This window comes from Coregonus lavaretus, assembly GCF_964263955.1.
Source record: "Coregonus lavaretus genome assembly, chromosome: 22".
In the NCBI taxonomy this organism is placed as follows: domain Eukaryota; kingdom Metazoa; phylum Chordata; class Actinopteri; order Salmoniformes; family Salmonidae; genus Coregonus; species Coregonus lavaretus.
Genome location: NC_140009.1, coordinates 2,838,989 through 2,857,291, shown reverse-complemented (window position 1 = coordinate 2,857,291; position 18,303 = coordinate 2,838,989). Strand labels below are relative to the sequence as shown.

Below are 18,303 nucleotides of genomic sequence, written 5' to 3'. Positions count from 1 at the left end.
GGGCTAACAAACTTGCAACGTTGTATAAAATATTCTGGACCCTCAGTTTCCTGCGCCAGTGAGCCCCGGACAGACACCGCTGTATTTGTGCAAGAGATGAAGTAAACCAGGTTTCCACCGGATCAGAGCGTGACATATTTTTTTTTCTCCTTTCACGCTGAATGGCTATCGAAAGGGAGATGGCTAGAAAGATTTTGCAAATAGGCTAAATTGAGGAACTATTGTCATTTTCAATCGATGTAAAAACAGACTTTTGTTTACTTGCTGTTTTGAGGCAAAGAAAAAATTACTTTGAGAAGCTCCACAGGTCATTTAGTGGTCTAGTTCTATGCGTAATCAGGTGCGCGTCCTTACTCAACGTTGACAGGAGCGCTACAAACAAAAGACAACGACTAAATTGACAGAACTCGTAAATGGAATTAAATAAACCAAAACTTGTTTCTCACAAGTGTAGCCGAGGTTCTGTAGCCGAGGTTGTGCGCTCTGCAAACAACGTGTCCACTCCGACAACGAGAATTGTAAAAGACTGGAATAATAATAATATATTGAATGCATTAACAGAAATTACGGTAACCAAACGAACATTGTAGATAATAAATGATGGTAATTAATGGTAAATATACTACAGGTGGTACTGGTGAGCCTCCGCAGTGGATTAGTCCACTCAGACGTGCGTCAATCAAGACGTGCCATAAAACTTTTTATTTTTTTTAAACTGCTCGACTAAAACATTCTCGGTCGACCAACAGCCTATCGACCAAACAATCGACCAGTCGACTAAATGGGGTCAGCTCTAGTAGGAAAGTACCAGTCGACTAAATGGGGTCAGCTCTAGTAGGAAAGTACCGGTCGACTAAATGGGGTCAGCTCTAGTAGGAAAGTACCGGTCAGCCCTACTCCACATACATCATATTGTGTGCCATACCATCATACAGAAGCCTGACCAAGAAAAGCCCAGGTGGAGAATCAGAAGTTCCCTATATACTGTCCTCTTCAGCCTTCTGTTGCTTCTGCTGGTCTGCTGTGGGGAGTCTCTCTCTTCTGCTGGTCTGCTGTGGGGAGTCTCTCTCTGCTGTGGTGAGTCTCTCTCTCTCTCTCTCTCTCTTCTGCTGGTCTGCTGTGGTGAGTCTCTCTCTTCTGCTGGTCTGCTGTGGTGAGTCTCTCTCTTCTGCTGTGGTGAGTCTCTCTCTTCTGCTGTGGTGAGTCTCTCTCTTCTGCTGTGGTGAGTCTCTCTCTTCTGCTGTGGTGAGTCTCTCTCTTCTGCTGTGGGGAGTCTCTCTCTTCTGCTGTGGTGAGTCTCTCTCTTCTGCTGTGGGGAGTCTCTCTCTTCTGCTGTGGGGAGTCTCTCTCTTCTGCTGTGGTGAGTCTCTCTCTTCTGCTGTGGTGAGTCTCTCTCTTCTGCTGTGGGGAGTCTCTCTCTTCTGCTGGTCTGCTGTGGGGAGTCTCTCTCTCTCTCTCTTCTGCTGGTCTGCTGTGGTGAGTCTCTCTCTCTCTCTCTCTTCTGCTGTGGTGAGTCTCTCTCTTCTGCTGTGGGGAGTCTCTCTCTTCTGCTGGTCTGCTGTGGTGAGTCTCTCTCTCTTCTGCTGGTCTGCTGTGGGGAGTCTCTCTTCGGCCAAGCAGGTAATCTTCCTCGTATTGTTGAATAAAGCGCTGCTCCATCTGTACGACTTCCCCCCCCCCCCCAAGAAATTACATGTCAAAAGTGTCTTCTTCATTGTAAGACACGGACAATGGGCAGAAAAATAACTGTGCCTTTCCACTCCCAGATACAGACACCCCAATATAGTGGACCTTGTGGGCTACAGTATCGGACGAGGAGCCCACTGTCTGCTCTATGTCTTCATGCCCAACGGCTCTCTGGAAGACCAGCTGCACAACCAGGTCAGTCTATTTTTATCTTTTAAAACTAAAGAACATTGACGGGGACAGCTACAGTTGGAAGTTTACATACACTCAGGTTGGAATCATTAAAACTCGTTTTTTCAACCACTCTACACATTTCTTGTTAACAAACTATAGTTTTGGCAAGTCGGTTAGGACATCCACATTGTGCATGACACAAGTCATTTTTCCAACAATTGTTTACAGACAGATTATTTAACTTATAATTCACTGTATCACAATTCCAGTGGGTCAGAAGTTTACATACACTAAGTTGACTGTGCTTTTAAACAGCTTGGAAAATTCCAGAAAATGATGTCAGTGCTTTAGAAGCTTCTGATAGGCTAATTTGACATAATTTTAGTCAATTGAAGGTGTACCTGTGGATGTATTTCAAGGCCTACCTTCAAACTCAGTGCCTCTTTGCTTGACATCATGGGAAAATCAAAAGAAATCAGCCAAGACCTCAGAAGAAAATTGTAGACCTCCACAAGTCTGGTTCATCCTTGGGAGCAATTTCCAAACGCCTGAAGGTACCACATTCATCTGTACGAACAATAGTACGCAAGTATAAATACCATGGGACCATGCAGCCGTCATACCGCTCAGGAAGGAGACAAGTTCTGTCTCTTAGAGATGAACGTACTTTGGTGCGAAAAGTGCAAATCAATCCCAGAACAACAGCAAAGGACCTTGTGAAGATGCTGGAGGAAACAGGTACAAAAGTATCTATATCCACAGTAAAACGAGTCCTATATCGACATAACCTGAAAGGCTGCTCAACAAGGAAGTAGCCACTGCTCCAAAACCGCCATAAAAAAGCCAGACTACGGTTTGCAACTGCACATGGGGACAAAGATTGTACTTTTTGGAGAAATGTCCTCTGGTCTGATGAAACAAAAATAGAACTGTTTGGCCATAATGACCATTGTTATGTTTGGAGGAAAAAGGGGGTTGCTTGCAAGCCCAAGAACACCATCCCAACCGTGAAGCATGGGGGTGGCAGCATCACGCTGTGGGGGTGCTTTGCTGCAGGAGGGACTGGTGCACTTCACAAAATAGATAGCATCATGAGGAAGGAAAATGATGTGGATATATTGACGCAACATCTCAAGACATCAGTCAGGAAGTTAAAGCTTGGTCGCAAATGGGTCTTCCAAATGGACAATGACCCCAAGTGTATTTCCAAAGTTGTGGCAAAATGGCTTAAGGACAACAAAGTCAAGGTATTGAAGTGGCCATCACAAAGCCCTGACCTCAATCCTATAGAAAATTTGTGGGCAGAACTGAAAAAGCTTGTGCGAGCAAGGAGGCCTACAAACCTGACTCAGTTACACCAGCTCTGTCAGGAGGAATGGGCCAAAATTCACCCAACTTATTGTGGGAAGCTTGTGGAAGGCTACCTGAAACGTTTGACCCAAGTTAAACAATTTAAAGGCAACGCTACCAAATACTAATTGAGTGTATGTAAACTTCTGACCCATTGGGAATGTGATAAAATAAATAAAAGCTGAAATAAATCATTCTCTCTACTGTTATTCTGACATTACACATTCTTAAAATAAAGTGGTGATCCTAACTGACCTAAGACAGGGAATTTTTACTAGGATTAAATGTCAGGAATTGTTAAAAACTGAGTTTTTAGGTGTTTGTAAAAAGGTGTATGTAAACTTCTGATTTCAACTGTATATGGGGACGGGGACAGCTATATGGAGAGACGGGGACTGTTATTGAGACAGCTTATTAAACAATAGGAAAGGAGGACATGACACAAGGCTGGAACCTGGAATATAATGTGTTGGTGTGTGTTGACTGTCCGTCTACGTGTGTGTCCCTCCCTCAGGCTAGTGCTGCCCTCTTCTGGCCACAGTGTGTCAGTGTGTTGCTGGGCACAGCCAGAGCCATCCAGTTCCTCCACTCTTCCTCTCCCCAGCTCATACACGGAGACGTCAAGAGGTAGGTTTTCCTGGCTACCCATCCACATGACGTTTCTCTTCCACCATTCTTCTGGATTTGCCTCCCTCCCCGATGATTTCTAGAATGTTCTTATTGTTCCTAGAAACCGATGGGTTGGGCCAGAGCCAGCCTACATGGTCTTATCAACTTTGATATTCTGATAAGTTAGATTTGTAAGAGACGATCCAGTTGCTGATGAATTTTTGTACAACTCCCCTCATTTTGAAGTCGCACAAACAACTTCTAGGAGGGAGAGGCTATACGGAAACGCCTGGTGCCCAAATTGATGACGTACAGCGCAGTCGGAAAGTATTCAGACCCCTTGACTTTTTCCACATTTTTTTCCCTTACAGCCTTATTCTAAAATTGATTTAAATTGGTTTTTTCCCCTCATCAATCTACACACAATACCCCATAATGACAAAGCAAAAACAGGTTTTTAGAAATTTTTGCAAAAATACTGTAATGTCACATTTACATAAGTATTCAGACCCTTTACTCAGTACTTTGTTGAAGCACTTTTGGCAGCAATTACAGCCTCGAGTCTTCTTGGGTGTGACGCTACAAGCTTGGCACACCTGTATTTGGGGAGTTTCTCCCATTCTTCTCTGCAGATCCTCTCAAGCTCTGTCAGGTTGGATGGGGAGCGTCACTGCGCAGCAATTTTCAGGTCTCTCCAGAGATGTACGATCGTTTTCAAGTCCGGGCTCTGGCTGGGCCACTCAAGGACATTCAGAGACTTGTCCCGAAGCCACTCCTGCATTGTCTTGGCTGTGTGCTTAGGGTCGTTGTCCTGTTGGAAGGTGAACCTTGACCCCAGTCTGAGGTCCTGAGTGCGCTCATCAAGGATCTCTCAGTACTTTGCTGAATAACATTACATTTACATTTACATTTTAGTCATTTAGCAGACGCTCTTATCCAGAGCGACTTACAGTTAGTACATGCATTATTTTATCGAACCCACAACCCTGGCGTTGCAAACGCCATGCTCTACCAACTGAGCTACATCCCCTGCCGGCCAAATCCCTCCCCTACCCTGGACGACGCTGGGCCAATTGTGCGCGCCGCCCCATGGGTCTCCCGGTCGCGGCCGGCTACGACAGAGCCTGGATTCGAACCAGGATCTCTAGTGGCACAGCTTGCACTGCGATGCAGTGCCTTAGACCACTGTGCCACTCGGGAGACTGCAACATCCCCACAGCATGATGCTGCCACCGCCATGCTTCACCGTAGGGATGGTGCCAGGTTTCCTCCAGATGTGACGCTTGGCATTCAGGCCAAAGAGTTAAATCTTGGTTTCATCAGACCAGAGAATCTTGTTTCTCATGGTCTGAGAGTGCTTTAGGTGCCTTTTGGCAAACTCCAAGTGGGCTGTCATGTGCCTTTTACTGAGGAGTGGCTTCCGTCTGGCCACTCTACCATAAAGGCCTGATTGGTGGAGTGCTGCAGAGATGGTTGTCCTTCTGGAAGGTTCTCCCATCTCTGCCGAGGAACTGGAGCTCTGTCAGAGTGACCATCGGGTTCTTGATCACCTCCCTGACCAAGGCCCTTCTCCCCCGATTGCTCAGTTTGGCCGGGCGGCCAGCTCTAGGAAGAGTCTTGGTAGTTCCAAACGTCTTCCATTTAAGAATGATGGAGGCCACTGTGTTCCTTGGGGACCTTCAATGCTGCAGCAAATTGTTTGGTACCCTTCCCCAGATCTGTGACTCATCAAAATCCTGTCTCGGAGCTCTACGGACAATTCCTTCGACCTCATGGCTTGGTTTTTGCTCTGACGTGCACTGCAAACTGTGGGACCTTATATAGACAGGTGTGTGCCTTTCCAAATCATGTCTAATCAATTGAATTTACCACAGTTGGACTCCAATCAAGTTGTAGAAACATCTCAAGGATGATCAATGGAAACAGGATGCACCTGAGCTCCATATCGAGTTTCATAGCAAAGGGTCTGAATACTTATGTAAATAAGGCATTTCAGTTTATTTTGAATAAATTTGCAAAAAATGTCTACATCTGTTTTGGCTTTCATTATGGGGTATTGTGTGTAGATTGAGGATTTTTGTTATTTTCTTTGATCTGTTTTTTAATAAGGCTGTAACTTAACAAAATATGGAAAAAGTCAAGGGGTCTGAATACTTTACGAATGCACTGTTTGTCGCGCAGCTGAGAGTCGAGTGGAGAAGAATGGATTTAGTTCAGTCAGTCGTCCTGATGAGCCCTTCCAGCTACCTAGTTTGTGCTGGCAACAACAGCAGCATGGAGCTAGTTAAAACGTGTAAAATAAAGTTGTGTTTTATTTTGACGGGCGAGGGAGACACAACTTGTAGTATTGGTCACCATCTGGATGTCACCGTGACATGTCAATCAGCTAACGTAATGACAAGCCGGTGTGAATGACCCCAATGCGACGGTTTTGTATCAAAGGTGCTTGCTAGCCTTTTCGCTGTGGGCGACAGGTCTGCCGGAGCGAAGCGATATGGTTGGGCGAAGAGGCGTGTGCTTGCAGACGTGAGTTGCTTCCCACCAGGCAGCTGTTTTACGTTGCTGGCGTAAGCTAACGTGGCCAGTTTTTTTTTTTTTTTCCCATCCCACTAGATAGAGGAGGATAGTTGCCTATACGATAAATAACTTGTAATATTAGTATTTGGAACTAGTAGCCATCTGGATGTCGCCGTGATAGTCGGGGAGAGTTTGCACTGGTAGCCGACCACACAACAACATGGGGCAAAGTGTCCTTCACTCCCACTTGCCACAGTAAGGATAGGGTAGTAGCTAGATGGTAGCCAATATCAGGACAGTAAGGAGAGGGTAGTAGCTAGATAGTAGCCAATATCAGGACAGTAAGGAGAGGGTAGTAGCTAGATAGTAGCCAATATCAGGACAGTAAGGAGAGGGTAGTAGCTAGATAGTAGCCAATATCAGGACAGTAAGGAGAGGGTAGTAGCTAGATAGTAGCCAATATCAGGACAGTAAGGAGAGGGTAGTAGCTAGATAGTAGCCAATATCAGGACAGTAAGGATAGGGTAGTAGCTAGATAGTAGCCAATATCAGGACAGTAAGGAGAGGGTAGTAGCTAGATAGTAGCCAATATCAGGCCAGTAAGGAGAGGGTAGTAGCTAGATGGTAGCCAATATCAGGACAGTAAGGATAGGGTAGTAGCTAGATGGTAGCCAATATCAGGCCAGTAAGGAGAGGGTAGTAGCTAGATAGTAGCCAATATCAGGACAGTAAGGAGAGGTAGTAGCTAGATAGTAGCCAATATCAGGACAGTAAGGAGAGGGTAGTAGCTAGATGGTAGCCAATATCAGGACAGTAAGGAGAGGGTAGTAGCTAGATGGTAGCCAATATCAGGACAGTAAGGAGAGGGTAGTAGCTAGATGGTAGCCAATATCAGGCCAGTAAGGAGAGGGTAGTAGCTAGATGGTAGCCAATATCAGGACAGTAAGGAGAGGGTAGTAGCTAGATAGTAGCCAATATCAGGCCAGTAAGGAGAGGGTAGTAGCTAGATGGTAGCCAATATCAGGACAGTAAGGAGAGGGTAGTAGCTAGATAGTAGCCAATATCAGGCCAGTAAGGAGAGGGTAGTAGCTAGATAGTAGCCAATATCAGGACAGTAAGGAGAGGGTAGTAGCTAGATAGTAGCCAATATCAGGACAGTAAGGAGAGGGTAGTAGCTAGATAGTAGCCAATATCAGGACAGTAAGGAGAGGGTAGTAGCTAGATAGTAGCCAATATCAGGCCAGTAAGGATAGGGTAGTAGCTAGATAGTAGCCAATATCAGGACAGTAAGGAGAGGGTAGTAGCTAGATAGTAGCCAATATCAGGACAGTAAGGAGAGGGTAGTAGCTAGATAGTAGCCAATATCAGGACAGTAAGGAGAGGGTAGTAGCTAGATAGTAGCCAATATCAGGACAGTAAGGAGAGGGTAGTAGCTAGATGGTAGCCAATATCAGGACAGTAAGGAGAGGGTAGTAGCTAGATGGTAGCCAATATCAGGACAGTAAGGAGAGGGTAGTAGCCAATATCAGGACAGTAAGGAGAGGGTAGTAGCTAGATAGTAGCCAATATCAGGCCAGTAAGGATAGGGTAGTAGCTAGATAGTAGCCAATATCAGGACAGTAAGGAGAGGGTAGTAGCTAGATAGTAGCCAATATCAGGCCAGTAAGGATAGGGTAGTAGCTAGATGGTAGCCAATATCAGGACAGTAAGGAGAGGGTAGTAGCTAGATAGTAGCCAATATCAGGACAGTAAGGAGAGGGTAGTAGCTAGATAGTAGCCAATATCAGGACAGTAAGGAGAGGGTAGTAGCTAGATGGTAGCCAATATCAGGACAGTAAGGAGAGGGTAGTAGCTAGATAGTAGCCAATATCAGGCCAGTAAGGAGAGGGTAGTAGCTAGATAGTAGCCAATATCAGGACAGTAAGGAGAGGGTAGTAGCTAGATAGTAGCCAATATCAGGCCAGTAAGGATAGGGTAGTAGCTAGATGGTAGCCAATATCAGGACAGTAAGGAGAGGGTAGTAGCTAGATGGTAGCCAATATCAGGCCAGTAAGGAGAGGGTAGTAGCTAGATGGTAGCCAATATCAGGACAGTAAGGAGAGGGTAGTAGCTAGATAGTAGCCAATATCAGGACAGTAAGGAGAGGGTAGTAGCTAGATGGTAGCCAATATCAGGACAGTAAGGAGAGGGTAGTAGCTAGATAGTAGCCAATATCAGGACAGTAAGGAGAGGGTAGTAGCCAATATCAGGACAGTAAGGAGAGGGTAGTAGCTAGATGGTAGCCAATATCAGGCCAGTAAGGATAGGGTAGTAGCTAGATGGTAGCCAATATCAGGACAGTAAGGAGAGGGTAGTAGCTAGATAGTAGCCAATATCAGGACAGTAAGGAGAGGGTAGTAGCTAGATAGTAGCCAATATCAGGACAGTAAGGAGAGGGTAGTAGCTAGATGGTAGCCAATATCAGGACAGTAAGGAGAGGGTAGTAGCTAGATAGTAGCCAATATCAGGCCAGTAAGGAGAGGGTAGTAGCTAGATGGTAGCCAATATCAGGACAGTAAGGAGAGGGTAGTAGCTAGATAGTAGCCAGTAAGGAGAGGGTAGTAGCTAGATAGTAGCCAATATCAGGCAAGGGTGACAGCTAAAGCACATTATAGTGATTTCCACTACAAAATGTACAACTATAGCATTAACGTCTACATTTTTGTAAAAGAAACGTACAAAATTCGTCATAAATTTGGGCCCCATGCGTGTCCGTATAGCCTCTCCCCTTCTAGAATGGCAGTTTCAGACTGAATGTATGTAGCGATCGATAGAGGAGTGGAATTAAATTCAGGCTGAGCCACCAGGCAAGAGGTAGGCTGCTCTGTTAAATTCAGGCTGAGTCACCAGGCAAGAGGTAGGCTGCTCTGTTAAATTCAGGCTGAGTCACCAGGCAAGAGGTAGGCTGCTCTGTTAAATTCAGGCTGAGTCACCAGGCAAGAGGTAGGCTGCTCTGTTAAATTCAGGCTGAGTCACCAGGCAAGAGGTAGGCTGCTCTGTTAAATTCAGGCTGAGTCACCAGGCAAGAGGTAGGCTGCTCTGTTAAATTCAGGCTGAGTCACCAGGCAAGAGGTAGGCTGCTCTGTTAAATTCAGGCTGAGTCACCAGGCAAGAGGTAGGCTGCTCTGTTAAATTCAGGCTGAGCCACCAGGCAAGAGGTAGGCTGCTCTGTTCACTGAATCATTATTTTGTCCCCATCATTTCTTACTATCAAGGATGCTTGATGACCATATTAAGCCCTCCATCTTCCAGAGGTATGATGCTCACTCACTGAATCTGATCAATTACTCCTTTATTTGAAGAATAGTGTTTTTAACGACACTAATTTCTTACGATCAAGGATACTTGATGACCATATTAAGCCTCCATCTCATCTTTGAAATGAGAAATTAGCCTCTAGAAGAACAACTGGCAGATATACAGCTGATGCTGACTTTTGTACGAAAACTAGGCACAATAAATAGGTTTTGCATTGATCCTAAGTGAGGAGGCTGTTTTTTTCTGTTGATAAATCCCACTCAAACCATCCGTCGTCTTCTTTCTCCAGCTCCAACATCCTATTGGACGAGCACCTGGAGCCTAAGCTGGGTGACTTTGGCCTGGCCCGGTTCTGCTCCAGCAGCAGCAGGTCAGCTGGTAGAACCACCACGGTAGCCTATACCAGGACGGTGAGGGGAACGCAGGCGTACTTACCTGACGAATACCTCAAAACAGGAGAGTTGGGAGTAGCCATCGACACCTTCAGCTTTGGAGTGGTAGGAGGAGAGCACACACTATACTACTATACTATACTACTGTACTATACTACTGTACTACTGTGTACTACTATAATATAATACTATACTACTGTTATACTATACTACTGTACTACTATAGTATACTACTGTACTATACTACTGTACTACTGTGTACTACTATAATATACTACTATACTACTGTTATACTATACTACTGTACTAATATAATATACTACTGTACTATACTACTGTACTACTGTGTACTACTATAATATACTACTATACTACTGTTATACTATACTACTGTACTAATATAATATACTACTGTACTATACTACTGTACTACTGTGTACTACTATAATATACTACTATACTACTGTTATACTATACTACTGTACTACTATAGTATACTAATGTACTACTATAATATACTACTGTACTATACTACTGTACTACTGTGTACTACTATAATATACTACTATACTACTGTTATACTATACTACTGTACTACTATAATATACTACTGTACTACTGTGTACTACTATAATATAATACTATACTACTGTTATACTATACTACTGTACTACTATAGTATACTACTGTACTACTATACTATACTACTGTACTACTATACTATACTACTATAATATACTACTGTACTACTATACTACTATACTGTACTACTATACTATACTACTGTACTATACTACTGTACTGCTATAATATACTACTATACTACTGTTATACTATACTACTGTACTACTATAGTATACTCCTGTACTACTATACTATATACTATACTACTGTACTAAACTAATGTACTATACTACACTACTGTACTACTATACTGTACTACTATACTACTGTACTACTATACTGTACTACTATACTACTGTACTATACTACTGTACTACTATAATATACTACTGTTATACTGTACTACTATAGTATACTAATGTACTACTATACTATATACTATACTACTGTACTAAACTAATTTACTATACTACACTACTGTACTATACTACTGTACTACTATAATATACTACTGTACAACACTATACTATTGTACTGTATTATACTATACTACTGTACTAATATACTACTGTACTACAATAGTGTAGTATAGTACTATACTATACTACTGTACTATACTACTACTGTACTACACTATACTACTGTACTACTATACTACTGGAGACTACTGTAGTATAGTATATAGACTACTATACACCAAGACAACTGTTCCAATGACTGGGTAGATGTTACACAATCATCTTGTCCTCTCTTCCTCAGGTGCTGTTGGAGGTGCTGACTGGCCGTAGAGCTTTAGAAGTTGACGACAGCCAATCCAAAGCTGTCTACTTGGTGAGGGTGATGCAGTTGGTATTCTAGTCTCTGTCCTGAAGAGAGAAATAAATACTGATGAACCGCTAGCCACACTGACACTAGCCACACTGACACTAGCCACACTGACACTAGCCACACTGACACTAGCCACACTGACACTGACACTAGCCACACTGACACTAGCCACACTGACACTAGCCACACTGACACTAGCCACACTGACACTGACACTAGCCACACTGACACTAGCCACACTGACACTAGCCACACTGACACTAGCCACACTGACACTAGCCACACTGACACTAGCCACACTGACACTAGCCACACTGACACTAGCCACACTGACACTAGCCACACTGACACTAGCCACACTGACACTAGCCACACTGACACTAGCCACACTGACACTAGCCACACTGACACTGACACTAGCCACACTGACACTAGCCACACTGACACTGACACTAGCCACACTGACACTAGCCACACTGACACTAGCCACACTGACACTAGCCACACTGACACTAGCCACACTGACACTGACACTAGCCACACTGACACTAGCCACACTGACACTAGCCACACTGACACTAGCCACACTGACGCTAGCCACACTGACACTGACACTAGCCACACTGACACTAGCCACACTGACACTAGCCACACTGACACTAGCCACACTGACACTGACACTAGCCACACTGACACTAGCCACACTGACACTAGCCACACTGACACTGACACTAGCCACACTGACACTAGCCACACTGACACTAGCCACACTGACACTAGCCACACTGACACTAGCCACACTGACGCTAGCCACACTGACACTAGCCACACTGACACTGACACTAGCCACACTGACACTAGCCACACTGACACTAGCCACACTGACACTAGCCACACTGACACTAGCCACACTGACACTAGCCACACTGACACTAGCCACACTGACACTAGCCACACTGACACTAGCCACACTGACACTAGCCACACTGACACTGACACTAGCCACACTGACGCTAGCCACACTGACACTAGCCACACTGACACTGACGCTAGCCACACTGACACTAGCCACACTGACGCTAGCCACACTGACGCTAGCCACACTGACGCTAGCCACACTGACGCTAGCCACACTGACACTAGCCACACTGACACTAGCCACACTGACGTTAGCCACACTGACACTAGCCACACTGACACTGACACTAGCCACACTGACACTAGCCACACTGACACTGACACTAGCCACACTGACACTAGCCACACTGACACTAGCCACACTGACACTAGCCACACTGACACTAGCCACACTGACACTGACACTAGCCACACTGACACTAGCCACACTGACGCTAGCCACACTGACGCTAGCCACACTGACACTAGCCACACTGACACTAGCCACACTGACACTGACGCTAGCCACACTGACGCTAGCCACACTGACGCTAGCCACACTGACGCTAGCCACACTGACGCTAGCCACACTGACACTAGCCACACTGACACTAGCCACACTGACACTGACGCTAGCCACACTGACGCTAGCCACACTGACGCTAGCCACACTGACACTGACACTAGCCACACTGACACTAGCCACACTGACACTGACACTAGCCACACTGACACTGACACTAGCCACACTGACGCTAGCCACACTGACGCTAGCCACACTGACACTAGCCACACTGACACTAGCCACACTGACACTAGCCACACTGACACTAGCCACACTGACACTAGCCACACTGACGCTAGCCACACTGACGCTAGCCACACTGACGCTAGCCACACTGACACTAGCCACACTGACACTGACACTAGCCACACTGACACTGACACTAGCCACACTGACGCTAGCCACACTGACGCTAGCCACACTGACACTAGCCACACTGACACTAGCCACACTGACACTGACACTAGCCACACTGACGCTAGCCACACTGACGCTAGCCACACTGACACTAGCCACACTGACACTAGCCACACTGACACTAGCCACACTGACACTGACACTAGCCACACTGACGCTAGCCACACTGACACTAGCCACACTGACGCTAGCCACACTGACGCTAGCCACACTGACGCTAGCCACACTGACGCTAGCCACACTGACACTAGCCACACTGACACTAGCCACACTGACACTGACACTAGCCACACTGACACTAGCCACACTGACACTGACACTAGCCACACTGAGGCTAGCCACACTGACACTAGCCACACTGACACTAGCCACACTGACGCTAGCCACCATTTTACTCAAGTAGCAGTACTGTTACTTTAATGACATTTTACTCAAGTAGCAGTACTGTTACTTTAATGACATTTTACTCAAGTAGAAGTACTGTTACTTTAATGACATTTTACTCAAGTAGCAGTACTGTTACTTTAATGACATTTTACTCAAGTAGAAGTACTGTTACTTTAATGACATTTTACTCAAGTAGCAGTACTGTTACTTTAATGACATTTTATTCAAGTAGCAGTACTGTTACTTTAATGACATTTTACTCAAGTAGCAGTACTGTTTAATGACATTTTACTCAAGTAGCAGTACTGTTTAATGACATTTTACTCAAGTAGCAGTACTGTTACTTTAATGACATTTTACTCAAGTAGAAGTACTGTTACTTTAATGACATTTTACTCAAGTAGCAGTACTGTTACTTTAATGACATTTTACTCAAGTAAAATTACTCAGTTTGAAAAATACTAAAAGTGCTCAGAAAGCTAATCAGTAACGGTAAGGTGTAATTGTATTTGTAATTGGTTATTAGGCACAAAATGGAAGAAAATGGAGTGAAACAGGGAGAGACTACCTAGACTAGTCCATTCACATCTTGTTTTCTTTTGCAAAACGATGTGCCCTTCTGAAGTAACACATGCCTGGTTTCCCAGGTCTAAACTAGTCACTGACTTAAATCAAATCAAATGTTATTTGTCACATGCGCCGAATACAACAGGTGTAGACCTTACAGTGAAATTCTTACTTACAAGCCCTTAACCAACAATGCCGTTTTAAGAAAGAATACACAAAAAAATACAAGATAAAATAATACGAAATAAAAGTTACTAATAATTAAAGAGCAGCAGTAAAAATAACAATAGCGAGGCTATATAGCTCCTCTGTAGCTCAGCTGGTAGAGCATGGCGCTTGTAACGCCAAGGTAGTGGGTTCGATCCCCGGGACCACCCATACACAAAAAAAAAAAAAATTATGTGACGCTAGCCACACTGACGCTAGCCACACTGACGCTAGCCACACTGACGCTAGCCACACTGACACTGACGCTAGCCACACTGACACTGACGCTAGCCACACTGACACTGACGCTAGCCACACTGACACTGACGCTAGCCACACTGACACTAGCCACACTGACGCTAGCCACACTGACGCTAGCCACACTGACACTAGCCACACTGACACTAGCCACACTGACACTAGCCACACTGACACTAGCCACACTGACACTAGCCACACTGTTACTAGCCACACTGACACTAGCCACACTGACACTAGCCACACTGTTACTAGCCACACTGTTACTAGCCACACTGACACTGACACTATCCACACTGACACTAGCCACACTGACACTGACACTAGCCACACTGACAATGACACTAGCCACACTGACACTAGCCACACTGACACTATCCACACTGACACTAGCCACACTGACACTGACACTAGCCACACTGACAATGACACTAGCCACACTGACGCTAGCCACACTGACACTAGCCACACTGACACTAGCCACACTGACGCTAGCCACACTGACACTAGTCACACTGACACTGACACTAGCCACACTGACACTGACACTAGTCACACTGACACTAGCCACACTGACACTAGCCACACTGACACTAGTCACACTGACACTGACACTAGCCACACTGACACTGACACTAGTCACACTGACACTAGCCACACTGACACTAGCCACACTGACACTAGCCACACTGACACTAGTCACACTGACACTGACACTAGTCACACTGACACTAGCCACACTGACACTAGCCACACTGACACTAGCCACACTGTTACTAGCCACACTGTTACTAGCCACACTGTTACTAGCCACACTGACACTAGCCACACTGACACTAGCCACACTGACACTAGCCACACTGACACTAGCCACACTGACACTAGCCACACTGACACTGACACTAGCCACACTGACACTAGCCACACTGACACTAGCCACACTGACACTAGCCACACTGACACTAGCCACACTGTTACTAGCCACACTGTTACTAGCCACACTGTTACTAGCCACACTGACGCTAGCCACACTGACACTAGCCACACTGACACTAGCCACACTGACACTAGCCACACTGACACTAGCCACACTGACAATGACACTAGCCACACTGACACTAGCCACACTGACACTAGCCACACTGACACTAGTCACTAGCCACACTGACACTAGTCACTAGCCACACTGACACTAGCCACACTGACACTAGCCACACTGACACTAGTCACACTGACACGCTCATCAGATGTTCTGCACCTGTAATGTCTGGTACTTCAAAACCTAACATCTTGTATAATTTTCCACTTCAGAAAGACCTGGTGACGGAGGTTGAAGACGACAGAGGTCATCAGGCCAGAGGGAGGTCAAAGAGGGGTTCAGAGAGAGTAACCGAGGAACAGCCTAGTATTCACCCAGCTGCTACACACATCTGGCAGAAGCACCTGGACCCCAGACTGCTGGCGACAGGGACGGCAGGCTCCCCTCCTCTGGCCCCACACGGCTCCCTGGACCTGGCTGCTCTGGCCTGTCGCTGTCTGGAGGCCAAGCGGAAGAGAAGGCCCCCCATGACTGAGGTAGCACTCGTCAACGTGTGATTCCAACAAGTGTGGAACGTATTGTGACCAGGGTCTATTACATTTAAATTCCAGTCAATTCAGAAAGTAAACCAAATTCCAATTCCGTTATTGAAAAGCATTGAAGAGAATTGGAATTTCTGTGTAATTCCTGAATTGAAATGGACTTGACCCCAACCCTAATTGTGACCTTAACTGTGTTGTGACATGTCCCATTGTGCCATGACTCCTAGGTGTTCCAGGTGCTTCTAGACATCCACACCCGTCTGAAGGCCTCAGACAGAGCCTCATCCACTCTCAACGTATCCTCCTCCTCTCCTTCTCACCAGCCCTTCCCCAAACCTCCTCAATCAGCCATAGACTCGTGTATAGACTGCCTAACAGACGTTCTGTCAAAGATGGGTCCACTGGAAGACACGTACCACTGCCCCCCTCACCCCTCCTCCACCCTGCCTCACCCCTCCTCCACCCTGCCTCACCCCTCCTCCTTCCTTGGTCCATGTGAATCGGATGAGAGCCAAGGTTACTCCCAGTACTGTGCTCCTCCCTCCCAGCTCCCCCATAGTGACACCAGATCAGACCCCCAGACCTCCTTGCCGTGTGGTGGGGCCTCTGGGACAGTGCAGGGGGACAGTTGTGGTTGGTTTTCACCAGTCGGACGGTTACGCTCCAGTTCACCGTGCTCAGCGTCAGGTAAGAGGATTAGTCGTCTCAGAGTCCAGGGTCAGGGTGTACAGCTCAATTCCATGAGGGCTGCAGCCATGGGGATTTTAGTTTCACTCCATCAGTGCCCGTAGAAACACACCTCTGGGTCATGTTCATTAGCATCCAATCAAATCAAATCAAATAGCAGGGAGAGAAAGTGTAGTCAAATATCCTACTCAAGTAGCAGTACTGTTACTTTAATGACATTTTATTCAAGTAGCAGTACTGTTACTTTAATGACATTTTACTCAAGTAGCAGTACTGTTTAATGACATTTTACTCAAGTAGCAGTACTGTTTAATGACATTTTACTCAAGTAGCAGTACTGTTACTTTAATGACATTTTACTCAAGTAGAAGTACTGTTACTTTAATGACATTTTACTCAAGTAGCAGTACTGTTACTTTAATGACATTTTACTCAAGTAAAATTACTCAGTTTGAAAAATACTAAAAGTGCTCAGAAAGCTACTCAGTAACGGTAAGGTGTAATTGTATTTGTAATTGGTTATTAGGCACAAAATTGAAGAAAATGGAGTGAAACAGGGAGAGACTACCTAGACTAGTCCATTCACATCTTGTTTTCTTTTGCAAAACGATGTGCCCTTCTGAAGTAACACATGCCTGGTTTCCCAGGTCTAAACTAGTCACTGACTTCAAATCAAATGTTATTTGTCACATGCGCTGAATACAACAGGTGTAGACCTTACAGTGAAATTCTTACTTACAAGCCCTTAACCAACAATGCAGTTTTAAGAAAGAATGCACAAAAAAATACAAGATCAAATAATACGAAATAAAAGTTACAAATAATTAAAGAGCAGCAGTAAAAATAACAATAGCGAGGCTATATACATGGGGTACCGGTTAAATGGCAGCAACTAAAAACAACACTGACTGCATCCCTCACGGCCTGGAGTTGTGGACCTCTGCTCTTACCCAACACTGTCCATTTAACGTATTACCTGTCAGGAAACACACGTCTCTCTCTCTGCCAGGCTTGCCCTGCCATGGAGTAGTTGTTAATGCATGCAAAGAGCGTTTCCTCCACAAGATGGCGCTCTATGACGACGGCAGAATACAGACCGGCGAGCTTTTTTCCTCGGCACTTTGTAAGCTGCTCTTTCATTCCATGATCTGACCTTTCCCCACATTCAACTCCCTAACGGTGTTTTGTAATGATGCAAGTACTTTATTTGACTACAAGTCAAACTATACATTATTGTCAGTATGCGCAATAGCTGTTGTT

General features: G+C 45.3%; 1 protein-coding gene across 2 annotated transcripts in view; it reads left to right on the top strand.

The window, feature by feature from the left end:
* LOC311149599 (interleukin-1 receptor-associated kinase 1-like) overlaps positions 1–18,303 on the top strand; it is a 38,883-nt gene that overhangs the window by 19,995 nt on the left and 585 nt on the right. Inside the window, exons 7-13 of one of the 2 annotated variants that reach the window (XM_084186773.1) lie at positions 1,767–1,881; positions 3,725–3,837; positions 9,923–10,130; positions 11,409–11,480; positions 16,087–16,350; positions 16,584–17,043; positions 18,053–18,166. In XM_084186773.1, coding sequence (XP_084042899.1) covers positions 1,767–1,881; positions 3,725–3,837; positions 9,923–10,130; positions 11,409–11,480; positions 16,087–16,350; positions 16,584–17,043; positions 18,053–18,166 — 1,346 coding nt within the window. The remainder of the gene's footprint in view (positions 1–1,766; positions 1,882–3,724; positions 3,838–9,922; positions 10,131–11,408; positions 11,481–16,086; positions 16,351–16,583; positions 17,044–18,052; positions 18,167–18,303) is intronic. The other variant, XM_084186774.1, reaches the window with a different exon arrangement.